Source organism: Dermacentor albipictus, chromosome 3 (assembly GCF_038994185.2).
Source record: "Dermacentor albipictus isolate Rhodes 1998 colony chromosome 3, USDA_Dalb.pri_finalv2, whole genome shotgun sequence".
Classification (NCBI taxonomy): domain Eukaryota; kingdom Metazoa; phylum Arthropoda; class Arachnida; order Ixodida; family Ixodidae; genus Dermacentor; species Dermacentor albipictus.
In genome coordinates, this window is record NC_091823.1 from 27,687,384 (window position 1) to 27,714,538 (window position 27,155).

General features: G+C 51.1%; 1 protein-coding gene across 2 annotated transcripts in view; it reads left to right on the forward strand.

Annotated features, from left to right (window-relative positions):
* fy (fuzzy planar cell polarity protein-like protein) overlaps positions 1-27,155 on the forward strand; it is a 62,846-nt gene that overhangs the window by 19,935 nt on the left and 15,756 nt on the right. Inside the window, exon 1 of one of the 2 annotated variants that reach the window (XM_065455974.2) lies at positions 3,391-3,932. The exons of the other annotated variant lie outside the window; for it this stretch is intronic. Within the exon in view, the coding sequence (XP_065312046.1) occupies positions 3,783-3,932 (150 nt within the window). The 5' untranslated portion in view covers positions 3,391-3,782. Of the gene's footprint in view, positions 1-3,390; positions 3,933-27,155 lie in introns of those variants that run through there. 2 annotated transcript variants of the gene reach the window in all.

Sequence of the window (27,155 nt, forward strand, 5' to 3'; positions counted from 1 at the left end):
GCGCACGTGCCAGCGTCAGCCGCGGCATGTATACGCGTGCCGCCGAAAGCGCATCCGCCCGTTCAAGGACCCCAGGTTCAAAGAGACGACCCCACCGGATGCGCCGCCCTCCTGGAGCTTCGACCCGACCCGGCCGCGGCGCCCGTTTTAGTTGGACCCCACGTTTACGTGCGCGCGCCGGTTAAGAATCGCTTCTGGCGGCGCTCTTCTGTGCTTTCATATGCGCCTCTGTATGCGCGTGTCCGGGCAGGCTCTATAGTGCGCGTACGCGTTGTGACACGGGCGAGACGTACAGGACGCAATAAATAGGAGTTAATTCACTTTAGGATCCCAAAGTCGCCTCGCGCGGCTCATTCCGTGAGTTGAGAAACGTTCTTGCTCGTAATACAACTTCTGGCATCACAGCCGTTGTCTAATACAAGAAAATATTTACTCACGTGACTCAGCTCCGCCTCCTTCTGCGCTCTTAACTCTGAACTTAGCTCTAAACATCGGGTTGTCCTTGTCTTGGAGCTTTAAAAGGAGGTTCAGAGAACGTGCAGGCATCGGCTCGCGTCACTTGCCATTTGTACTACGAAAAAATACAAAATGAGGTGGAAGCTTGCCATCAGTTTAGCAATAACGTTTTGCATCTCACAACTTCACATCGTTGTCCGACGAATGGCCACAGCTGTGTTCATTTAGAAAGTGAAGGCTGCAGCAACTGTATAGTAACTATATATAGGATAGCCCTTTGAAGCGGGAAGGTGAAGTGAGAAATTTCGTTATCTGCGAGCTCCGGGAGCCGATCGTATGTGTATACGCGCCCACCGTGACACATGCGCACTCTGTTACAGCGAAGAGCTTTCTTTGGCTCTTTCGTTCGCTTTCGTGGCCAGATACTCTTAAGCAAATGTACACACTGTGGGTCGTATCTGTCCACAGAACGATAATCGTCGTCTTTCTTGCTTGCGTTTCCTTTCTTGAAAACGCTGCGCTCGCTACTTTCCTGTCGAGAATGCTCTGTCATGCTGATAACGCGCATACCGTTCGTTCGTGCTTGGAAGTACCGCGCACGCAGCGTTAAAGAAAGGAAATGTGGGCAAGACAGATGAAGATTATCGTTGTGTGGCACGATACGACCCAAAGGGTGTAATTTTGTTTAAGAGTGCATATGCTCTCATATATATATATATATATATATATATATATATATATATATATATATATATATATATATATATATATATATATATATATATATATATATATATATATATATATATATATATATATATAGAGAGAGAGAGAGAGAGAGAGAGAGGAGGCAGACGCTGGAAGCGCATCGTTAACAGACACACAGAGAGAAAAAAAATCGACAGAAGCTTCTTGCTTCTAAACTTCAAAATTGAACGACTTCACGAGGCGCGCATCAGGGACGGCAAACGAACAAACAAGCAAGCAAACCACACAGCTTGAAAATTCCCCGCTATTGAGCTGCGGAAAGGAGAAGCGGGGCCCCGCAGTTCCGGAGGTCTGCACGGTCGGCACTAGAGGGGCCCGCACTTGTGTCCGGCGACGGCAGGCGTCGTCGCCCACATGCCAGGCGTCTAATGACGACCATACCATACACCGCTGCGCGTGCATGCGGCACGGGACTGCGCATCGGCGAAATCATTGGCCCATTCTCCGCTTGTGCTGCTGTTGCTGCTGCTATACGACCCCGTCGTTTTAATGCGCCGATGCCGAATGACCGAGCCACCGCCCGTCGCCGTGGAACGTCCCTCTCCATTTCGCCTTCGGTTTGTGCACGCCGCGCTCGAACTCGGGCGAGCCGTTTCAAGAGGGACGCACAGGCGCGAGATGAAGGGGGGAACAGAGAAGAGGAACCGTATACCGCATGTGCGCACAGTCGTGTCGTGATGCACGACTGCTGTGAGGCCATTGTCTGCAAGCCCCGTATACTTCTGCTGGTGGTGGTGGCGACTGTCATGCCTTCTGCGTCTGACGACGACGAAGATGACGATGCGTCTAGCGAGTAGTGTGCGAAGCAGCAGGAAGACCTGAAACTTGGAAGAAGAAAGAAAAGGAAAAAGACCAGCTTCTTTGTGTTTCTTGGCCGTGGACATCGCGGTCCCGCAGCGCACCACCCCTCAGCGTCCACCTCGTCCAAACGATCGGGGTTCTCAATCACCACTCGGCCAGGAGGGAAGCAAATGACTCACCACGCATGTAGGCACGACAGAAAGAGGGCGTCTAGGAGGAACAGGACCTTGCGGAAAAGACGCTGCCGTATACCTATTAACAAATATATTTGCGAGATGAACTTCAGTTTCTGGAAGCCTGCGAACTTTAACACGTAGAATCAAACTTTAGAGTACGCTATTTTGCTAAAGCGCGAGAAGAATTTCTGTCAGGTGATTATTTTCTCACTATAGAATCGGTAGCTATAGCAATCTTTCCGAAAGGGCAAGCTGATAGAACGCGTGAATGTCGCAGAGATCGAACTACAGGCATTTGAAGTGGCACTATAGTAACTAAAGCTGAAATTGTAGATGTTGCAAGCAGAAGATGCGATAACTGCATTTCTTGTAGAGTGCGGTGAGCATCGGTCTACATATAGGGCAAAATGAAGCACGACAATGATCATTGTGCAACTATGTTACTAATGTGGGTGCCAAAGAGCGATTCAGAAAAAAGGACAGCTTCACTGCATAATAAAATTAAGCAGATGGTGGCATTTTTCCAAGTTTGAATGGCATTGGTCGCTGGCAACGTGCCTTTTCACAGAAACACAGTTATTTTTATTTTACGCTTCAGATATCAGAGTGAGGAAGCATTGTGTAGCCGACTGTACTTTTTTGCTTGGCAATAGCTGCTACACTTGCAAAGCTGTTGCAATACATCTGTTCAAAAAGTCACGGGGATCACACCTGTGGACGTATTCTCGAACGCTTCACTCTCGGCGATACTATCGCTTACGCGGGACGCAGTGCCAACCAGCCAATAAGCGCGCACTAAAAGTGATATCCCCGAAACCGATTGTTTGAGAATACGTCCCTTGTTTTTCACACTTAGATGTTCAAACCACAAATGTTTGAGCGGTACATCTGGATGGCGGGCCGTAGCTTTACAAGAAGCGCGCGCGTCAGTACAGCGTCGATCGCCGAGCCCTCAAAAAATGCGCGCACGAAAACCGCGGGAGAACTTGGACTGTCGTTATTGGTCAGAAAGAGCAGCACGTGACAACGCGCAGCCAACAGCCAATCGCATTTCTACGCTGTGGGGCGGAGCACGGACAGCGCGCGCGTGCGGGTCGAGCGCGCGAGCAGACGCTTCCCGCGATACACGCTCGGCGAGAGCCCTCACCGTCGGTAGTTGTCTCCATTATGGCGTCAGCACTTCGAGCAAAGCTTTCGCTTTCGGAGTCGTGTTCACGACAACGTGTGTTTGTGTCACAGTGCAGCACGTTCTGCTTCGTTTAAACGGCGCTGAAAGTGAGGCATTTTCATAGCGTCACCGAAACCTTTTCGCAGCAGTACGCGCCTCCGTCTCGTGTCTGTCGTCTGCTACGCCACGCCAAAGCGAGTCGACTGCATAGCGCTTTCGTTCCAGTTTACAATTGTGGCAGTGCGTGTATGGTTCTGAAAAAAGGAAAAACACCATTTGTGAAGCGTCAAGGTGTGGTCTTCTGTGTGTTTGAGACCTCTCCCATGAGTGCAACGGACGCGTAGAACTTTTCCTTGCCGGAGAGAAACGTCCCGTCGTTTCGCGCGGAGTGAACTCGGCGGATCGGCGGCGGCATGGGTAAACGCCCGCGCTCGGCGATCGCCACGGCGGTGCCCTCTGCGCATGCGCCAGCGCGGGGGCCCAAGATGGCCGGCCACCTGGCCGCTCTGACTGCCGACGGTGGAATACCACTACTGACGCGGAAGATAGGGGACGTCAAACCGGTGAGTGATGCCTTCACTATCGGCAAGCTCACTGTCAACTAGCGGTAGATGCAAGTTGCAGATCGCTGCGAGGTCAGCTCGCGTGCCGAGGACGCCAAAGCACCGGTGGATATGTCGACTTGTTGCACTGCACGGGACGGTGGTGTTTCCTCCGTCTTTTCGGGTTGCGCTGGCGCTTCTCATCTGTTGTGGGCGGTCGCGGTCTTTTACCAATCGTTGTTACAACTCGTCACTAGCGACCGAAGTTTGTTTCAGCCCCTTAACTTGAGCCTATTAACTTAAAGCGAGTGCGTGTCAACGACGTCATTGAAATGTCATTTCGCAACTCGACCCGCGTTCGTCGGTTGTCCCGGCTTCGTTTCGGCCAGGTAGCGGATACAGGTGCGTGGTCCGGTGCCGTGAGCCCCAACCGCTCGTGAGTCATCTCGCAATTCTCAACCAAAGCTGTCACCGCACTGCGTTGGCGCTGCATATTGTAATTCAATGCAATACGACGTTGCAGTTCGCTGGAAGCGCCACGGCTTCCCGACACACGTGTTATCGTTACTAGTGCATTTGCACGCTACTGACGATGCCCGCAACCGAAACCTGTTGTTGAAGCACATTGCGTGTGAACTATGCGACATGATTTGGCTTCGCTATTTAGCGCTAATAGGGACTTGTCGCGATGTACTTATCACCTCAATGGAGTGAACTGGAGTGACTAGCTTTTACTCTCCAGACACTGCTTTACTCGATCTGTATGTAAACAAAACAGTTCTGTGCAGTGGAGGTGTCCGGCCGCCTACTCGACGCGAGCAGACCACCGTCAGTTACACATCACGGCTCGAAGAGACAGGACGTGTGTAGAGTGAGCTCCTGAACAACACTTTGCAATGCGATGAACGCGGTTTAATTAATGGATCCGGGACCTCAGAGAGGTGCGACATAATGCTAACGCATTTGCCGCTAAATCGCCACAGAACTTTTTTTTTTTTTGTCACACATCCGCAGACGTATCTTGAAGTTGCAAAATTTCGCTCAATTCACATGACGGGCGATGTTCACACACTGTATGTACATCACCTTAGTTACTAAACATGGACGAGCGGAAAAAGATGCAGGAGAAACAGCAACCCGAGGTGCGCGAATACAAAGTGTGCAGTACACATGTGCCCTGTGAGGGTGTTTACAAGGGGCAGTTTGCATCACTGGGGGCAGGCCTTGCGCACCCACTACATCACTACACACCGTATGCTCATAACGTAAACGATGCATGGCCTCACGCGGCACCGAGTCTTGGCATAAAAAGTGGGCGCCCATATAACGGCAGCTATATAAACTCGTTTACACGGCCGCGTCGCTTCGCTAGAGACTCTTTCGCGCTTCTCTCGAGACGTGCGTTTATTTTGACAGCGGCGCTCCTAGGCTGGCGCGCTCTCGCAGCTGCAGTTTCGGAATGGGTCTTCTCGACGGACTGTTTACCCGTGTTTGTGCGCTAACGACCGCCTTGCCGCTGTCTTCAAGGAGTGTTTCGAGCGCGTACGTTTCGTATACAAAACACACGTGTCGCGTTGGCGCGAGCATATGCGAGCACGCTATGGGGGGTCCTTCATGTATACCCGCTCTGTACCAAGCGGGAGGTCGTGCCTCACTCGTCTACACGTGACGTTAATATGGCGAGGAGTCAGTGCGTTCTCGGAGTGAACAGTGACGCGAGGTACGGCATCGCGAGGTACTTTTTATTCGTTCTGTGAATTTTCGCCTCAGTCGGGTCCCGCGAAATTAATCGCCTTGCTGTGGGCAATCGAGCGGCGCCACGCGAAGCAAGATAAGCAAAATGTGGAGTGCAGAAATATGAGCCACACTTGAATGCATGTGCAAGAACTCATTCCCGAAGCAAGCTTTTATCGGAGCGCTCAGCTTGGAGCACAACTTTCCCAGCTGTTGCACGGGAAATACATATGACATCATTCGTCGCCATGCGCTTATCCATTTGCCAGTGCGGAAGAAAAATAAGTAAATAAAAGACGGGAATGTGGAATGAGACGGGAGCGTGGCCCATTCCCAACCTGGGACACTTTTCCTGTTTGTTTGTTTTTTCTCTTCTCGTTTTTGTTACTTTACCACGAAACCTATACTTCATAAACCGTCTCAGTCTTCACATGTCGCGGATGGTGGTCACGATACGATTATCAGTGGATAATTTGATGACGCGGAGCGAGCGGGCTGTAGCTGTTCTTAAGGTGAGCGACTTTAAAGGACCTTACATGGACGGTCATTTCCCCGAATTGTTTTTCACGCTCTCCTACCTTGTGAAACATATTTGAGGGAGATGCCGGAGCATATTCAACACTAATCCTCTTTAATAGCCGAGCCTCCTTCACTGTCTCCAAACGCGAGATTTCATTCGTCGTCTCCTGCAGAATTTGACCTGCATGGTGATACCGAAGAAGTTGGTGGGCGTGTCCGTGACGATGATGCGCTCCGTTACAGCGCTGGCGAGTGATGTGAATAAGTCGGAACAGCTATATAGCTCTGAAGCCACCAATGCCCTGCACGAAAAAAAAAAAAAACAGTAAATCAATAAAAGATATACAGCACGAGACGTCGCGTGAGCTCCTATCGCAGGAAAGGATCTCCAAACGTCGCGTGTACTTTCAACGCAGAGAAACGTTACCACCCGGGCACTCCCGGGGCAAGAACACCGTGGGAGAGTGCTCGTCGACCTCCGTGGTGTGCTCGCCTATTTTCTTCTCGCCGTCTCAATTGCGTGTGTGTGTCTGCGCGTCTTACTGATATCTTCAGTCGTCCTGATCTTTACTTCACACACACGGAAATAAGGTATTCCGCAGAATCTGTGCTCCGGATAGGCAGTTGTGCGAGACTGGATAGTGCACATATCTTGACGTTGCACTGAGCAACATAAGAGAGATAGAGAAGTCTCTCTCTCTCTCTCTCTCTCTCTCTCTCTCTATATATATATATATATATATATATATATATATATATATATATATATATATATATATATGTGTGTGTGTGTGTGTGTGTGTGTGTGTGTGTGTGTGTGTGTGTGTGTGTGTGTGTGTGTGTGTGTGTGTGTGTGTGTGTGTGTGTGTGTGTGTGTGTGTCTAAGCCCTGTTGGTATACTGTGTACTGTAGGGAAGACGAAAAATTGACGAAAGAGTCGAGTACGGGAGAAAAGAGGAATTCTATGCTCACACGCACACGCTCGACAGGTTATCTGAAGTCCGCCGACCTGTGTGACCGCTTGTAACTGGGTGATGATTGCAGTATATTTATAACAGCGCGTTATGAAATCTAAACCGGGACCTTGTAGCGATTCGTTCGGCTTGTTTCCATATGTATTCTATACTCTCATCATCCGCCGTTCATGGACTGCTGATCCAATTGATAACATAGGCGGAGCGCCGCTCTGACCACTGACAAAACACGAAAAGGAATGACAATAGAATCCTTACAAAATCCTGGCCCTATAATTGCCCGTATGCAGCCGGTGAGTGTGCATGGCTTTACACTTTTCGTCGACTGGTGTCTGTATACACTTTCTGCCACCAATCCGTTCACATTTCTACGGACCTCAGGGGACCTAAGTACACATACCCGTGAACTAAATCTGTCTATGGAGATAATATACACAATTTATTCACCCAAAAGGACAAGGGTAAGGCCAGGGCGGCCCACAAGAAGCCTCCGTAGACAATCTAACGTGTGTTTTGGCGAACAATTTCAATTTTTGTTTAAATTACCTGTAGCAGATAGCACAATTCTTGACTATGCACTAGACTATTCGGAGAGGCGGACATTACTTTCGCAAAAAATTTAAATGGATCATTGAATATCTAACAATAATTAACTAATGAAGTTTTGACTAATTACATTAATGCACATATTGCAATTTACAAATTCTAGCTCGGGAGCTCTAAAGGCGGATCCACTAGGAACGATTTCTCAGGATGACACCAATTTCGAGATATTAATTATTATTACCATGCTTATTTGTTTTGAAAACATAGTGTATACACATATATGGTTGGAAAGGAAAAGCGAGGAGCAGGCTGGCAGTTGCCACCGGAAGGGGCACAACACCTGTCTACTCTTCAGAGGGGAGGAGACAGAAACATGGAAATTGAAGATAGGAAGGAGGGGAGGAATGAGGAAAGAAAGAGCAAGATATCAAATTTCAAAGAACAAAGCAGAACACACACAGCACAGGTCGCACACAGTAGGGCCAGTCAATGCAGGTCACGCTACTAAAGAACGTTAAAATAGAATAGTGTCTGAGGTATTGTCATTCCCGAACTTTGCGGAAGAATGCATTGGCGTTCCAGTAACTTTTGTGCTTCAGTGCATAAAGTGTTAAGAACGTAAGTGGAGCAACCGCGTATTTTTGCAGCAAGTTTGACGGCGCATATCTCGTCCACACAATTCTTCTCAAGTGAATATGCCTTGCAGTCTCACCCGCTAGAATCCGTAAATTGCAATATGTGCCACGTGCACTGTGCGAAGAAGCCCGTGAACACACGCGAAGTGCCTCGAGCGGCCAGTCGCGCGGCAATTTTGCGTGCATTTGCGGGCTTCTTTCGCGCTCGGAAAAACACTTTTATGTAGCACGTATCGAGCAGCAGAAAGCTGTATATTGAGCTTTTCATGTCGCTCTACAATTTTCTCACTGACACTTTTAATCTAATTATAATATTTGAGAAGTTGATTAATTAGTCAAGATTAGTTATCTAATTCAGGCGGAATGAAAATTTTAAGTATCTCAAAGCAACGGCAGACAACATTAACTTGATTCCATCCAGCTACGTGGCATTGGCATATTTTTAAGCTTTGACTAAAGTTAGTTGTGACCCTTCGCATATATAGGTGCGCCAAGCCGGGACCGACTCTCTCGCCGCCTCAGTGAGCCGTGCGAAGGAAAAGAGAGCCTATGCAGGAGTGGGGGCGCTGCTCGAGCTCACAGGCTGGCCGCTGCCTCTTCTCAGGAGAGCCTGAGTCATCGCTAGCGCTACGAAGTGTGCTCTTGCACGTCACCGCTCCAAATAGTTCGCTCGGCGGCGGCCGTGCACCGAAAACAATGCCAGGAAGTGACCCTGCCTCTTCTCCGCGACAACTACCCCCCTCCCCTCCCCCCTCTTTCCTTCCCCGTTCCACTCCCGGACGACTCTCGGCCGAGGCTCGGCGATGCGCAGGAATGCGTGCTGGAAGAGGCAAGAACAAACAAACGGGAAGGAAACAACAGTCCCACGACGCTTGATGCGCCAGGAGGGGGGGGCAACGCGATGCTAGCGACAAAGACACGTCGCTGCTAGAGGGGGTCGCGTATGCGAGAGAGAGAGTGTGTGTTGGGAGAGAAGAGAGAGTGAAAGAGAAAGGAATGGCGGCGAACGCGGCGATGGTGAAGGAGAGAGCGGTAATGAGAAACACGTGCGCGCAAAGCCTTGCTCGTACTCGACCGACAATAACGGAGGAGCGCAGCGGACATATACTATATAATCCGCGACAATCGGAAGTGTGCGCGAACTGGCACCCGACTTTCATTAGATTATGCCACTCGGAAACACGCGTTATGCAGTGGAGAATCGCGAAGCGACTGACATGCCGAACGGAGATTTCACTCTCGTCTACGCAGGCATGTCGATCGAATAGGTGTTGGCGATGGGCGCTGTCTCACCGTTCATTGGACCCGACGAGGAATACTTGCAAAAAGAAAAGAAATACGATGACGAAACATCCGTAAATACCGTGTTTCGCTAATTGGCAGGAAAGAACGAAGAGGCGATGGTTTGATAGATTTATGTTGTGCGGGATTAACATAAGCGACGTTTAGCCCAGACTGGAAAAAAGAAACAAAGGGAAAGAAAAAAAGAATCTAGTCATTGGGGTGTAAAGCCGTAAGGAAACTGGCATGCTATCATAGACGCCGTTGTTGAGGGCTCTGGATTAACTTTAACCATCTCGAGTTCTTTAACGTGCGTCTAAATCGATGGTAGACGAGCGTTTTTCGCATTCCGCCCCCATAGGAGTGCGGCCGCAGCCGATGGGGAATCGAACCCTACAACTTCGTTTGTACTCAGCAGCGTTAGCAGAACGCCATGGATAAGCAGTAAGATACCGAGGCGCGTTAAGGATGAAAGAAAGATGAATGTAGTGTGCGAGAAGGGCTGCAGCATTTTTCTCACGGATACGTCGTCGTCGTCGGGCCGAGCTGCATCCGGCAGCTCTTCGAGCTGCCGACTCGATCGAGTGGCGCGATTGCGAAAGACCCGGCCGTGCAAGGGTGCGACCAGCAACAACGCGCCAACGTTTCGGACAGGCCCGGACGCTCTCCGGCGCTTAAACAACTTCGCGAATCCGGGTAAAGAGGAACGAACTCGGCGCGGAGAACCGTGCCGAGGCTGCATGCAGGTCTTCGTGATCGATTCGAGACGTTGCTGGCCTACTTTTGGAAACTGAGCGCGCGCGCCGCGTTGTGTGTAGGCCCGTTATAAGGTGTAATCGGTCCTACATACGCACCGCATCGCAGGCTCCCCTTCTCTTTGGGAGTCTGTACAAATTTGATCGTGGCAGTATATATGCGGAGACCGCATCCTTCCTCCGGTCCTGTCCGAAATGCGCGGTCGTTTCGTGAGAAATGGGGCAATCGATCTTAAATACATCTTGTGTCTGAAACTACACGAAAAAATGACATCGCGTAATGCATGGCATTGGTGATGGGCCCTTTATGCGAGGCAGATGATGCATGTTACCGCCGTTGTTTCAATACAGTACAATAAACATACAACTATTCCATTATTATTATTATTAGTAGTAGTAGTATATTATATTTAGGCACAATGCCTCGTGTGAGGTTTATTTCCTGTATATCCGGATATCGCATCCGGATATCGCGTATATTTCGCTTCTGCAGGTTGCTGAGAAGCGATATTCCGCGCTTATATACGACAACAAATCCGTGAGCATGTCGCGCCCAAGCTGAGAGCTCACGAATGCGCGCGTTCTTGCAGGAAAATTTCATCTTCGGGAACATACTCACTTGCACTGATCACTAACCTGATACGATTGCGCAGTGTCCGCGTATAGCGCATCTACAAGCGAATTATGTTCGCTTGTGGACATAATAAAACTATAGAAGGCGAATAGACTTTAAAAAAAGAAAAAGAAAGAAGATGGCCATAAGCTTTTTAGCTCTCTCGGGTGTTCACAATGGCGGCAGTAGAAGATTACAAGAAGTACGCGTGCTGGTTTCCCGCAAACTTCCGTCTTCATGTGTAGGTAAGTCTTGTATACTCCCGGCAAACTTCAGTTTTTTGCCATCGTGAACACAAAGGCTCTTTAACAAAACACTTATAATCCTCTCATGTATTACAGCTGAGATATGACATGATCGCCTAGAGATTATTTTCGTACGCATAGATGCTGCCTAACTTGCTGTATGTATACTAGATCTTCTCGATAAAGTTGAAGCTATAGTAACGCAATAATATTGATGCGTTAACAGTGAAAGGCTGCTTCTAAGACTAGCCCTGTCTTTCCCTCTCCTCGTTTTCTTTGCTTCCTCTTGGGTCTCCGGTAAATGTTCTCGCTCCCAATCACACGCGAGCTTCGCGGCTTTCGCAATAATATACCACGCAGGAGAAACTAAGCGCGGTGCGTGCACCGTCAATGCCGGTCACGCCCGCGCGCCGTCCCGCGCAGTTTTTGTCAACGACTGCACGTACACACATAGCAAACAGAGTTGCTCGGAAGCACATTTCAACGAGCGAACTTGGTTTGTCCGCCGGGACATCTTGTCTGCAAGACAAAGGAAGAGCAGAGGGTGCAGAGATAAACAGTCCGAAAGAGACGAAAGAAATACGCGGGGCTGCCGCCGGGAAAGCATAGCAAGAAAAGCAACAAAAAAAAAAGGGAAGAGAGAGAGAGAGGAAGCATGCCGAAACAAAAGCCAGAGGGACTCGCTGACGGAACCTGGGAAACGCGCGGTGAGTGGCCGGCCCGGGCCCCGCATAGCCGCGAGTCTGTCCGTGTCCAGTGGAGAAAGGAGCGACTATATACTGCTCGTGAGAACGGCGTGCCTCGTGCGAAGTGTTGTTGCTTGCACTACGCGGGCGCTCATGTACGGTCACGCACTTATCCGGCCGTGCGGAGACTTCGCAAAAGCTAGTAGGACGTGGTAGGGGAGGAAAAAAAAAAAAGAGAGAGAGACGTAGTTGGGAAGCGTGCCTACGCTAAGTTTCGCCGCCTTCGCGAAGTCCGCGAGCGGCGCAAGCGACTCCTTCGTCGACGGCGGCGGCGGCGACAATGATGCGGAGCAGGCGACGCTTGAGCGATTCTCGTGTGAATCGACGACGATGACTCCTCAGCCGTCCAGACGTGCTGGACTGCCGGCCGGCCGCGCGGCTCAGGTAGACGCCTGCGCAGTACGCACCCCCCCCCCTTCCCTGCCGTCCACTGTCTAATGTGAGGGAGGAGGAAGAGAAGGGCGTGGGAGGAAAGACCCCCCCCTACCGAAACGGTCGCGCATGCCTCTGTGCTTTCCTGTAATAATCAGCGCGCCGCGCTCGTTTGCGCTAGCTCAGTGCGCGCCGCGCAGCGTCTTGGCTATTTGCTGTCTTCTGGAGCGCGTCCTCCTCAAAGCACACCAGTGTGTGCTCCTTATATTTCTGCAAATAGGAGGCCTGGGGGAAAAAAATGGAGTGGCGGAAGTAGCTTTTGGTTGTTTGTTGCTGTTCATCGTATGTTACGCGCTGCACTGTGCGAAAATTTGCTCTGATAGCCGCTGCGTGGCGCTATAGACGCTGAGAAATAAGAGCGAGCCAGTGTGGTAAATTAGCGCATCCTATGCGTAGGCAGAGAGAGAAAAAAAGAAAGAAACGCGTCCGTTGCTGCAGAAACGAATGGGAACGATAAGGCCCTTTGCATTTTCAAACAACGCCCGGAGAGGAAACCTTTCGGTACACGCGGTCGAAATTGCGTGGGAACGGGCCAGCGCGCAATTGTTGCTTCAGTTCAATTAGCGCACGGCGGCCGAATGTGCGTGCGTGCGTGTGTGTGTGTGTGTGTGTGTGTGTGTGTGTGTGTGTGTGTGTGTGTGTGTGTGTGTGTGTGTGTGTGTGTGTGTGTGTGTGTGTGTGTGTGTGTGTGTGTGTGTGTGTGTGTGTGTTTACGCGCGTGTATGTGTGTGTGCGAGTGCGTGCGCGTGCGTGTGAAACCTTCGGTATACTGAGTGAAGCTACCCTGCACGTGATCCCGTGACAGCTCTGTGAGCGGCCTCGAAGCTTGCTGAACGGAGTGACGCGTTCAGCTGATGTACTGATAACTGGAAGGCCGCGGGATTCGTGCAACCGCGGAGCGGGAGCGACAACCACGACGGCACAGAGACCTGGCGGCCCCGTGTACATACGAATTCATCGAAAAAATGGTTGCCTCTGGGCAGTTCTCGCGGTCATTTGTGCCGTCGAATAACGCGAGACTAAACAGGTTCTTATCATTATCGCCCCAACGACCCGGAATTAGCGGCACGCTATCCCTGCTAAACGACGACGACCACTTATGGCGAGCTCGCGCCGCGGAGATGCGTGCCGTGCTTGTACACAGTTGCGTCCATCTCCAAACGGGGTCAGTCTGGTGCACGATTTATCTGCGGCACGATCATCTCAGAGCATCCTCTCCCACGATAAAAAACAAACAAGCAAGCAAGCAAGAACAATAAGGTAAACAAACCAATAAACAGAGTGTCGCGCCAGCGGTGGGAGGAAGCCGCGAGCAGTTGGCGCATCAACAGCTATATCGGCGGCGAGCGTGCGCCTGCTGTATCGAATAACGGGACGGCTTTCGGAGATGTATTAGTGCGTGCCACCGCTCCCGTTTTTATATCGCAGGCCGATAGCGAAGCAGAAGCCTCGCTATGGGAATGGGAGCGGCTCCTGTATGGATGCGGACGAGACGGGGCGTGGCGGACGACGGTCGCGAACGGGGCCGCACGCCGTGGCTGTGCGCATGTGTGCGTGTGTGTACACACACACCGCAAGGGCGTTCAACGCTCGAGCCTCGCGCCCGGGGCAACCAGCGCTTCGCGACGACGCGCGCTCCACGACGCCAAGCCACGCGTCGCGTGAGCCGCCGAGCGCCTTCGGGGAAGAGCGGCGCGCGTGCGTGGTGGGCGAAGCGCGTGTCTTCGCGGCGATTATATGCGAGCTGCCTCGCGGCGAGAGGCACGACTTCGAAGACGCGTGTACAAGCATGCAACGCTGCGTGTAGAAGGCAAGATCGGTGGCTAAGAGAGGAGAAGTGCTTCGCGGGGGTGTGGGGAGAGAGAGAGAGAGTTTGGTTGACAGGGAGTAGGTGGGAAGCCCGCTGACAACACCGTAACTGTCTCGAACCACCCGAACTTTCTCACAAGTGAGATTCTCTCTCAGCAGCTGGAAAGTCAATTTCAACTGTTCTGACATAATTTAAGCCCACGCACAACGCCTCTGTGTTGCCTTTGGCTGCTTTAACGAGTTTACTTTTGTTTGGATGTGGGACACATGCATGGCGGAGTCAGCCAAGTGTTTTTTGAGCTCACGCTCCTTCAAAGAAGCGGCGGCACACTTCCTTTCCCGTTCGTTCCTCAGTGCGTCAGTCCTTTCCGTTATCTCCATCCTTCCGCTGCGCGCTCGTCCCACGGACCATTTGAAGCATTCTCTTGGTCAATAGTACACTCAACGTCCGATTTTTCGTACTCCCTAGGGGCCGCGAAAACATGCGAAAAATGGAGCAATTCGAAAAAATAAATGCATGCATTCTACTGCCCTCAAGGGCTCAAATCGCCACAGGCACATCCGAAAAAGCTTTGAAGGCCTGCCAGTACACTTATTAGACGTATCGGTATTCGTACTGGGGCAGGAGATGGCGGGTGCACACGTGTATAATTAAGGATTACATACCGTTCCCGTGACAATTGCCCCTGCCCACACTTATTAAGCTTCGCCGCAATACTTTGCGTATGTTTCACCGCGTAACGCTGATGCATTGAGGTGAAGCTCACTTTTGGAAGCTGGCATAATTTAACGCGTCGTGCTTTCCGAGCTTCGAAGTCATTGGCGAGGAGTAGAAAGTCTGAGTCGCCGCCATTGCTAACAGCGGCGAATTTCTAACAGCGGCGAATCGCTAACAATAGCGAACGTCGAAGTTGCTAGCCCTAGCGTTGCCGCAGTGTTGGCTACGGCTGCCAGCGGATCTGCGCGCGAGAGCGCTGAGATAATCAAAATGGCGGCGGTGGTAGCTTTGATTAATGCCGTTTCGGACCTGCAGTCACGGCAGTAAGTCAGGAAAATTGGACGGCGAAGGGTTCTTGAGTCCGAAAATTCATACGTTTTTTATGCGCCGACTGTATGGGGCACGTGGTGATGCCGCGAAGCCGTCCGAATTATAGGGCATAACCCAAAAATCGGGCGTCCAGCAAAATCGGTCGTTGACTGTGCATTGACAACTCCTCCAGCCGCCGACACGGCGTCAAAAAAGATTCGTTACGCTTCCTCTCTGTTACCCGAACCAGCATTAGCGTGACTTTCGTTCCCTTTCAATAAAATTACAGCTTTTCCATGATAGAAGCCCACATTCCCTGAATTTTCCCTGAGTATTTCCAGACTATTCAAAATCCCTGAGAATTCCCGGCTTTCCCAGTTTTCCCTGTTGGTAGACACCCTGAATTATATATCAAGCAGAGGCGCGTGCTGTTTGCTTCACTACGCGCGCGGGGGGGGGGGGGGGGGGGGGTTGAAGAGGTTAAGGGATGAAGAGCAAGAAAGGAAAGGGAGGGAGGAAGGTGCTATCAGCGCGAACACGTTGCGGTTGTCCATCACATCACGCCTACAATCGGTCGTTGAGGCCATTCGTTTTCATGAACGGTTGCCTAAGCATGCGAACTATCATCCCCTTGATCAGTGCTGACGAGATATTCAAGAGGGCGCGCTTGCTTCATTTTTCTCACGTTACCCGAGCCAATTGACCTGGGGAATTACTGGGGAGGTTTATCAATCAGTCGCCATGCCTTTGTTTCGTCACAAAAACCCATCATGCGTGAAGTATACTTGAATCGAGTTCACGCTCCAGAGCGCCGCTACAGCTGGCCATTTCTCTGACAGAAACAAATTGAAAGGGGGGAATATGAATAATGGGACTGGATAAAACGGCAGGAGTGATTCATTGATCCTGCTTAATGCATAAGGCAGTCGTTACCAAGTCATGACCGGCAGCTTGCCACTATCGTTGAAAAGAAAATTACGCAGTGAATTGTAACGGTACTATAACACATGAGGCAGAAATTTTTGAATAAACTGAGAAGCTCGAGACTGCGCAACTAGCGATGGAATGAAAAATCATAGAAGCAACGTTAAGATACAGGGAGGCAGCGATGTAGGTTAGAGAGCAAATGGGGACAGTCGATATCCTAACTGAAATTAAGAGGAATAAATGAAGTTTGGTGAGCCATGTAATGCGTAGGGAAAGTGGTTTGTTATACCGGTGTCGCACGACCACTTTCGATCATTATCATGTCCGATCCGGATCGAAATCCTCGACCGCGATTGACTCCGTCGCGCAGCTTGCGCCAAGTAACGTACCAATCGCGACCGAGAAATTTGATCCGGATCGGACTTGATCTCGACCAAAAGTGCGCCGTGTGACACCCGTGTTAGAGTTGCAAAACGGGTGCCAAGGGAAGCGAATCACAGCCGAGAATGGCAGAGAATGAGATGGAGTTGTGAAATTAGAAAAATTTGCAAGCATGAGGGTGAGGTCAGCTGACACAGGATTGGGATGATTAGAGATCTCTAGGAAATGCCTTCGTCCTACAGTGGAGATAAGATAGGCTGATATGTTAAGGATGGATAACTTCATAGCTTGTATATACGAGGGAATCCAGCAAGAACGCGTTCGGGACTTTTTCTTTTCTTTTTTTTTTTTGTCACTGTCACTGTCCTGATTTCCTCACAGAAGCGTCCAGAGCAGAAAACTCCATTAATTTATAACTAAACCCGTCTGCTGGAAGGCATTTATCCCCAGATGGGTTTTCAACGGCACAAATTCACCTCGAGGTGAAAGCGTTCCAGCAGACAGGCTCAGGGTTCGGCTGCCGATGCTCGTCGTGTGAGTATGCTCATGCTATCACCGTCCTCGAGTCAACTATCTGTTTTTTGTGACAGCAACCCACGCAAGCTTTCTATCGTCGTCGTCGTCGTCGTCGTCGTCGTCGTCGTCGTCGTCGTCGTCGTCGTCGTCGTCATCATCATCATCATCATCATCATCATCATCATCATCATCATCATTATTATTATTATTATTATTATTATTATTATTATTATTATTATTATTATTATTATTATTATTATTATAGCGTGCCTCGAATGAGCTATAGCAGAGCGCCATAACAGCTGAGCCAGCGATGACCGGTAATATTCGCTTGCAACACGAAAGAAGCGATTTGCATTTAAGTGATGTATTAGAGTCATCGAACACGCGCGGCACGAACAGATAATAAGACACGCACTGCGAGGAAGACAGGCGGCGCCAGCCGAGAGGAAGGATCCTCCGGCTCATCACCCAGAATGGAGGGCACCCACCACCTCGGGGCGTTCAGTGCCATCAGCGCGGTAATCAGCGGGAGGCATAAAAAGGAGAAACGAAATGAAGGAGGAGGCGAGAGAGCACGACAAACAGACGGAAGAAGGAAACAGTTCAGGTAAACAGGGCACGCCTCGCTTGACGATAGCAAGCAGCCACATAGCAGCAGCACAGCTAGACGCGCCCGCCGGCTCAGTTTTCGGCGCGCCGGTCCAGTTCTTCGGAGCCACGGCGCCCGACGACCTGCTCGCTCCGCTGTCTTATATATGCCGCGCGCAAAGTGTGGAAGACAAATGAACCATTATCCGCGAGGAGAACGGGATCGTGGCGAACTGCTTGCTGCTGCTGTTGTTTGTGCGCACGTAGATATACGCGCGAGTTGCTTATACACGCGTATAGTACAACTGGCGTATAGCCGGCTATGCCGGCTAAGGGCGCGGGAGACTACAAACCACCGTCATGCCCATGGAGCTGCTTCGTGTAGATGTTCGTCGTACGCACGACACTGACCTTAATAACATTCCGCGAGATTCGGTCTGCCGAGTCCACGCCGCGTGGCTCGCCTTTTTCCTGTTCCTTCTTCAGCGACGTCTTATCGAACACTAATTTTCCTGGTCCCTTTGCCGATTGAATTGGATGCACGTTCAGCAAAACGAAATCAGTGGCAATAAAATGAAAAAAGGCGGAAGTGAGAGTATAGTGGCAGAGAGATCTGCGTTCACCACGCACGGGTATACGCGTCGTATATAATGCGTATACGCACGATGCTCGTATTGACTGCACGGTTGACCTAACCCGCCGTGGTTGCTCAGTGGCTGTGGTGTTGGGCTGCTGAGCACGAGGTCGCGGGGTCGAATCCCGGCCACGGCGGCCGCATTTCGATGGGGGCGCAATGCGAAAAGACCCGTGTGCTTAGATTTAGGTGCACGTTAAGGAACCCCAGGTGGTCGAAATTTCCGGAGTCCTTCACTATATCGCGTGCTTCATAATCAGAAAGTGGTTTTGGCACGTAAAACCCCATAATTTAGAACGGTCTTTTCTAAAAGTATATGGGGCGCAGCCCTCGTGATATTGTCAAATACTGCGCAAAACGATTCCCGCCCAGAATTAACTGAACACGATGGGTACTTGCACGGTGCTCTTCTTTAAAGCGTTGAAGGCATTCCCACTCCGCGTTTTTCAATTGTTTACGTCGTTACGGTTTATTTTGGCAGAGAAACCGCGGAATAAAGGGCCGGCAAAAGGTATTGTTCACACGTGACTACATATAACGGGGGTATAGAAAGCAAACATTGCCAGTGAACAGACGCTAACACAGGGGCCAAGTTAAGCCAGGTTTGATTACACGCCTCTGAAGTGGCTTTGCTCGTTAGAGGAGGCACGTGTATATTCTCCTATACATAGGCGAGCGGAGCGGTGGCTCCAAGATTGCCTCTCCGCCTCGGCCTTTCGTACCTGTGTGCGCGAGTAATGGCCTGTCGCTGCCGCGCTCGACCCCTGACCCCTCGTGGGGCATGCACGTGGACTCGACCCCCCGTGCGACCTTCGCCGGCGACGACAACAGCGGCGGCGGCGGCAACAACACAGAAACGAAATTGCCGTGCGCGCCTCGCATTAGCGAATCGCTGCTGCGCATGCGTCTTCCGCGCGGGGAAATTACCGGCTATCGCTATCAGTGCAGGTTCCGCCACTTACGCTCGGTGATGGAAGAATGGTTTCCGGCCACGCAGCGTAACTTCCTTGCCGAGAGGCGCCTTTCAGGCGGTCGTGAACCGTTTCCGCACGCCGCATATATACGTATGCACGCATGAAAACGGCAGAAAATCGCAGTAGGTCTATATGTGAATTCTAATTTTGGTTAACAATAATAATCATAATAATATATGGGGTTTTACGTGCCAAAACCACTTTCTGATTATGAGGCACGCCGTAGTGGGGGACTCCGGAAATTTTGACCACCTGGGGTTCTTTAACGTGCACCTAAATCTAAGTACACTGGTGTTTTCGCATTTCGCCCCCATCGAAATGCGGCCGCCGTGGCCGGGATTCGATCCCGCGACCTCGTGCTCAGCAGCCTAACACCATAGCCACTGAGCAACCACGGCGGGTGAACTCTAATTTTGGTTCATTTCTCTGCCCTGTAATATAGAAATTATGTTACGGGGGCACACGCTCTGATCTTACATACTCGAAAAAAAGAAAAGATGAAAGAAAGGAATTCCTTTTGTCCGCGTGCTTCATCGCTCGTATATAAAAAAATAGTGCATGTGTTTCAGAGAGAGAGAGAGAGAGAGAGATGACAGACGTCTTTGAGAATTCCAATCAGCGCCTCCAAAGACACTGCCTTCTCTTATAGTGTACCGCTGACGGACTCCCAGTACTATATGTAGCGTACCTATGCCGCACCATTTTTTGTGCTGGAGAGGTTGACAGCACGATTGGTCGTTGTTCAAACAACAAGCGACCGAAACATAAGGCACAAAAGAAAAGAAAGGGGGAGGGGGAGCTGATGTTAAGGTCCCTAATTTTATTACACGGTCGGCAGCGGGCGCAAATGATGGGCGGATAAGGCGGCGAATATCGAAGTCTTCGCGCGTATACAGGACGGCGCCGCGCTGGTAGCACTCGCGACGTTCCCTTTCTTCTCTGTCTTTCTTTTTATCTTTCTTCATCTCTTTAATCGCAGTTTCCGATCTGGTTCTCTGTCGGCGCGTGCCTTCCAAGCAACGACGTTTCCGAGCGTCGGCGCATGTGCCGCGGAGGCCTCCTGCATGTTGATAAAATGCTTGCGGGCCTGGCGTCCTGCGCGTAACTGCGACAACGCCCCCCCCCCTCTTCCTAAACACACACACGCACACGCACCTTCTCCTCCTCACGATGGCAACAATTCAGGCAACGATCGTTCGCCGTCGCCCGCGCTACTAATTAGTGAGCTACAGCGAGCCCAATTGTCCAAGCACTAAATAGCGGCGAGGGACAAAAGGGGAGGGGGGCGGGGGGAAAGGTGATGGAGGAGAAGTGCAGCGAAGTATGCACCCGTGGAGACAATGTCCTTGCCCCATGAAAGTCGCCTGTGCACTTGTGGAGGCCGGTGCTTGCGCGGCGATCTCCTGCTTCTCGTATATATACATACTTTCAGACTCTGCCAGCGCTTCGTACGGGACATCGTAACTCTTTATCGGTTTGTTGCAAGCCTTCATTGTTTCCTCTTTGTCTCGGAGACCGGCTTGCGCAGGAATGAGGCGGCCCGATGAAATATGATCTGCGGCCCCAGCCTTCTTTGTACGGCAATGCAGCGAAGGTAGTTTAGTCAGGTGACGTAGTAACGTATACATATATATACGTGTCGTGTTTCGAAAGGAATGTTTCGCGTCTGCGTTGTGAATGGTCGTAGAGTAATGGGTTGTGGTTTCCGCTTTTTTCTTACGTTTTGTTTTGTGCGTTGCTTGGCTTGAGGAGGGCATGCATGCTTCGGTGTATCGAGCACTTTTGCCGTTCGCGCTCGATTATAGAGCGAAGTTAGAACGGTGTGTTCAAGATACAGGCGGCGGACTCCGATCACATGGCCAAGCTAATTTTCGTTTTAAAGAGCCTATATCACAAAGACGGAAGGTCTACTGGGCTGATGTGGATACTTGAGCTAACAATAGGTGAACAAGGAATGCCCCAACCCTGGAGTTAACCTTTATAGACAACTCCTCTTGTTCAAGCATTGGCTTCTGGGTGGGGCTACCGCTGTTCAAGTGAATGCCCAAAAGCTTGTATGGAGAAATTGCCTTTGAAAAAGAAAGTAAAAGAAAATAAAGAAGCAAGTTGCCAAGTTAAGCTGCGCATTATCGTGTGCGCGTTGTGAGCACGTAAATTTTAGGTCTTCCTTGCCTTTTCTTTTTATTCTTCTATATTTAGCCTTTAGGACTTTCTACTAAGCCGTAATTAAGTATTCTTTAATATTCTCATTCCTATAACGAAAGGTGCTGAAAGATAGCGCAGCAGTGGGAAACAGCAGGGGCCGAATTTGCAGATCTGGTTTTTGCTCGCAAGAGCCGTTTGCAATTGGTCACTTGGCTTCGCCAGTAAGATGTCTAACATCGCAGTTACCTAACATGTTCTCTTGCGAACAGTTCCGTAGAACTAGAACAGAAAAGGGCGAAGCACTTGCACCATTGCTGTTTCATCAGCATGCGTCGAAGCACAACGTGAAAGCACACTGCTCTGATATTTTTTGTGAAAGCAAGGAAAATAAAGGGAAGGATTAGGAAGGCGCGGTTCTCATGTAGGTTATGCTGCATAGCTATCGCCGTTGCTTCGCGGTTTGGGGCAAAACTACTCACTGTTTTCTGTCTTTATCTCTTTTTCCCCTTCTTTCGTTGATGTCTGATCGTCAGCAATGTGCGACCTGCGCCTGTCTCTCTTCGGCGAACAGAACTCGCCAGAATGATTTTTACTCCGTCTGCCTACCTTCGGAGGTCAATAGTGCAGGACCCGAGGAGTGCCGGAACTTTCTCGGCCCGCTTGTTGTACGCAAACTGACCGGGAAGCGGTCTGTGCCCCGTGCGCGACCTCTAGCTCACCCGCGCAGCCGCTCGCGGCAAATGACGTGTCCGTATGGGAGGTCACGCCACCCCGTGTGAACCCGCAGAATTCTGTCGGTGACGTCAGAAAGCCTCCCAGGTATTTCGACGAAACGAATCCGAGCGTCTCTTCGCTGGCATTCCTATATCTGGGGGTGTGGTCCTATATACTGGGCATCTCCTTTCTCGGAAAGCGTCGCGCGTTCTTACCAATATCCCCTCCGCAGAGAGAAGCCGACGCGTAAAAATAAGAAAGGCGAAATAAAACTTAAAGTTGCGGAAAGGAAGCGCGCCGGAGGGTACAGCACACAAACTGCCCACCCGCGCCCTTTGGGAAAAACGGTATCTCCTCGCGTCGACGGCGGCGCGGGAACAGGTATCCACAACGCCGTCCCATCACCCTCGCTCGCTGCCACACGTGAAGCTTTCGGCGCCGGCACATAATGGCCGAGCCCTGTGCACCTGCAGCGGCGGGCGACGCGGACTTTTCGGCCGGAGCGTCGCTTCCTTCGTTAGGCCATCATCGTTCCGTGGGCGTGTGGCCTAATGGTGAGCCCCACTGGCTGCACCCTCGCTCTCTCCCTCCTTTCTGGGAAGAGGAAGGAAGTGCCGACCTCTGACCCGGAGGGTTCCGGCCGTGTTATTTGGCGCGACGACCAGCAGACCCCTCCCGCACGCACACAGAGCGGTGAAACGACGAAGCCGCGTGAAAGTCCGTCTTCTCTCTTCTGTCAGAAAATATCACTCCCCCCCCCCTCCGTCCCCCGTGGCGGTGAAAAAAAAGGAAAAAAGGCCAAGGAGACCCAGTCAACTTCCCTGTACAGGGGACCGAACACGCCAAACAACGATCTTGGCGCTCCGCAGGGTTCCATATAGCGCGCGGCGCTCGGCGCCTCTTTCGTGTTTCCGTGGCCCTGTCAATAGAAATGAGGATACGGCCGCCGACATGCCTGTTACCGTGGTTTTTGGCGAAACTGCCCTGCAGACAAATGACGGCGTAGCCTGTGAACTGTAGGCGCATGTATCTCGGACTCTCGGACGAGGCGAGTGCGTGTATACAAGCGTGGCTGGGCGGCCCATTGCAGCCTGGCAGAAAACGCGTGCACAGATGGACTCTTCTTGTGTTGGCAAAACATCCCTGCAAGAGCGTTTCCTCATCGGTGTTCGGTTGTCTGCAGCTGATGATGGCGGTGACCTTGATGACGAGGCATTCGTGGCGGTGACGGCCAATTGCGGATAGTACTTGCGTAAAAGAAGTTTTGCGAATGCCGGCCCTGGTAGCAAACGGCGTATATATACGGTGCAAGGCAGGGCCGCGAGAATAAAATAAAAATATAGTTCACATCAGTGAATAATATCTTGCATGCGCGATCATTTGCGTGTGCAACTTGGGCGAAGAACGAAATTGAGAGGGCACCCCCCCTCCCCCCCAAAAAAAGAAAGAAAGAAAACGAACGATTATACAAGTGTTTGAAAGGCGATGTGCATGCCGCATACTTGTCCCGCTGTGTGCGACGAAATTAGGTTTTTTTCTTGCCTCGTGATAATCCCAGCGTGACGGTTAACGCATCTTCAACGGTAATGGCGCATGGATAAATGGAGGAATGCGTGTGTCCTGCATTTCCGCGCGCTTCATCTAAGCGCTGGTCTCCCGAAAACAGAAGTGCTGATGTTCGTCACTGCATCTGCTCAAGCATGCGGTTGTGTAAAAGAAATGGCATTTCGATGGACAAACCCCGCAGGCTAACACGAGCAGGTATGTTATGCATTAATGCAGCCCAAGCAATACTGCAGTCAGCGCGGGTACAGTTCCATACTGGTAATCGTCCTGCTCTTTTGTATGAGATGGAAAGCGATCCACCATGCTGCCAGCGATGTGCAGCGGTTGGTAGAGAGAGAGACACACACAGAGAGTAAACTTTATAGAAAAGAATGGTCGGTAGCCCGCAACGCTCATCCCTATGACAGAAAAGAGCGGTCGGTAGCATGTAGCGCTCATCCCTATGACTTTGATTTTTCAGTCTACCTCTGTGACATTCGACGGCAAGCTGCAGATGGCGTCAGCCCAATCAGGAGCGCTATCACGTAAATACACTTGTCCCCCGAGACGTCCGTCTGCTCAGTCTCAAGAGCACGCCCCGTACATAGCTTCCACCGCGGCGTTCTCACACTGCGTCCGTCGAGACCCAGCGTTGAGAGGTGTACACTATTCTGCACGTGTCCCCGCTATCGCGACGCCTGCAAGAGCACCGCGGCGCAGGACACGGCCTCCATTCTGAAGGACCGCCCCAAGGAAGTCGGTGTCCACTTCACGTCCGTTTTCCTCCTCTTTTCTCTCGCGTTCTCATCTTTTTGGGGCCAGTCATACGCTCATTTCACGGACGTCGTTTTACCTCGAGCGCCGTTCTCGTTCTCGATCCAGCACCGCCACCTCGGGCAGTGCTTTGGGTCGAGACGGTGCCCCCCCCCCCTCCCCCTCTATCGTGCGACGACGGAAGATTGCTCAGTGCGAAGACAGACACCGCCCCTCCCTCCCACATTTCGATTGAGCGCACTCCGGTGCGCGCCACGCCCCCGTAGCGCTCCGGCCGCACTGCGCGCTGGCCTTTCAGGATGCGCACGCGCGCACCGCTTCGTGGGAAAAGGAGACCATTGTTCACCCGGCTCGACGCCACCCCCATTACACCATCTCGGGCCTCACCTTTCCTTCCTTCTTTCCTTCTCTTCGCCGGGCACTGTGCCACTCCGAGCACGGAATGCTTGCGTGCGCCGCCTTGTCTGCTTTCTTGCCGTTCGGACCGTGTGCGTGTGTATGTGCACGCGTAGCGTAATGCCAGCCGGAATGACCATCGCGCAGTCTCGTAAATTGCTCTCTTGCTCGCGCGACGGGGAGAAAGAAAGAGAGGAAAGACAAAAAAAAAAAGGAACGGCAGGAGCGCGGGTCCCCAAGTAGGAGGGGGAGGGCCAAATAACTGTGCGCGATGAAATAGAGGCGTGTGTAGACTGTAGTCCAGTTTCTAGTAGTTTTTACCAGGCGAACCCACAGATTCCCACGTTCCAGTCTCGTCCTCCGCAAGGCATAGTGACTTCACACGTCTCGAAGAAATGGAGGAAAGAGAATAAGAATAGCGATGTGGTGTAATTTCTGCAGCGGTGTAATTTCTGCAGCGCGAAGTACTGAAGTGCGGAAAGAAAGGTAAAAAGAACGAAGTAATAGCTAGAGAAGGAATAGCAACGCTCGTGTTATAGTCCCTCTCTAGCCATTCCTTCGTTCTTTTTACCGTTCTTTCTGCACTTAAGTGCTTAGCGCTGCTGAAATTAGACCTTGTAGGAAAGAGAGAGATACGCGGTACATTAAGTCACACGGCCGAGCGAGATCCAATTTCGGGCTGTGCGTAATGATTGGTAGGCTGTGTTTCGACGATGACAAGCGGATCGTTGACGCTGCTTAAACATGGTACTACCGGAGGATTAGCGAAGGTAACTGATCGGTTAATGCACGGCACCGAGTGTACCTTAAAACGCAATCGTTTTTTATATGTCAAATAAATTGAAGTTGTCCTCGAATACGAGTATCTTCAAGATTCAAATCTTTTACCGTAATCGCGAAATTCCAGAATTGTCAATATTTTTTAATTATGTATTTGCTGACTCTAGATGCTCGAAAAAAATATTGTCCGCCAAAGCATATAAACCACCCGTGTATACAAGCAGCATTTGCGTAGCTACCATATCCTCTTTATCAAAAATACCAGTTTAACTTCTAGTACCCAGCATAGCGTACGTACTACGCAGCAATGCTTCGCGTAAGAAGGAGCTGCAGCCTTTACGCATGCGCTTGTTTGAACTGTCGTCATCCCGTCATTTATCCATGTCGGTATACGCGTATACGTGCTCGAAATGTGTGAGGGTATCGGATGCTCAATTTAACGGCCCGGCCAGCGACCGCGCGGCCAGCGCGAACATATGCTTGCTCCACCTCTGATTGTGCTCAATTCCGTCGCGCGTAATTGTCTTTCGCAGGAGCGCACCTTGGTTAGGCGATTGATCGTTCGGATATACTGAAACTGCGTGAGAACGCAGGCGAACGCCGGCTGTGTACGGAATATATACGCGCAAATACCTTAGCGCTTGTGGGGAGTGCATGAAATCGCGACATGTACATCATTTGCCGAAAGAAACGAAGCCACTGTGGGCGTGACCACAGCTGAATATATGACGCGGGTGGTCCGCCCGCTGTTGCAGCCAGCAGCGTTGCTCGGACGCTCTTGAGAGGGAGGCCGACTCGCATGCTTATAAATATATATATGTTGCAAGCGCAGCCACGACTCTGCAACAATCACGATATCAGTGACATTGTTTCGTATGACAAAGTTTGTATATTTTGTGGCTTGGTAGTTAGGAGGCTGCTGAGCTGACGACGTTCTTTCAGGCGTGTGTGATATAACTGGATAAAATCATTGGCCGGTGTTCGCGGGCGCCCGCCAAGTATGAACCAAGAGAACCTTTGTGAAGCCATCAAGAGGCATGCGCCAACACGCACGCACACTTCCGCACGACAGCAGCGCAGGGAGGAAGAGGTCATTTAACATGATACGCAAAGGGGCCACGACCGCACCTTTGGCTGGGAAGGTCCGACCCTCTGCAACGGTGCGCGCAGCTAGAGTCGTATATGTATACGTACCGCGCGCACGCGGAGACCGTGAAAGTGGCGTTGTGACGCGGTTCTCACGCTCAGCGAGTCTGCGCCACTCCGAAGACCGCGATGTGTTGGTGCGTTCTCCGCTCGGGGTCGCAAGGTGAAGCAGGTGCGGCCGACCGCCGCCTGGGCCGCGCGCACCTGACGCACGCACCTTGCGCTCCGCCGCATCCCTCCCACCGCTGTGGGGGTGGGACGTGTGTTCCTCGCTTCCTTTTCTTTCGTTCTTTTTTTTTATCCTTTGCACCTAATCGAGTGTGCGCTTCCTTTAGCGGGAGGGACGGAAGTAGGAAGGTCGCTTAAAGCATTAACGTTTTGAAAGACACTTGGTTACTATGGCGA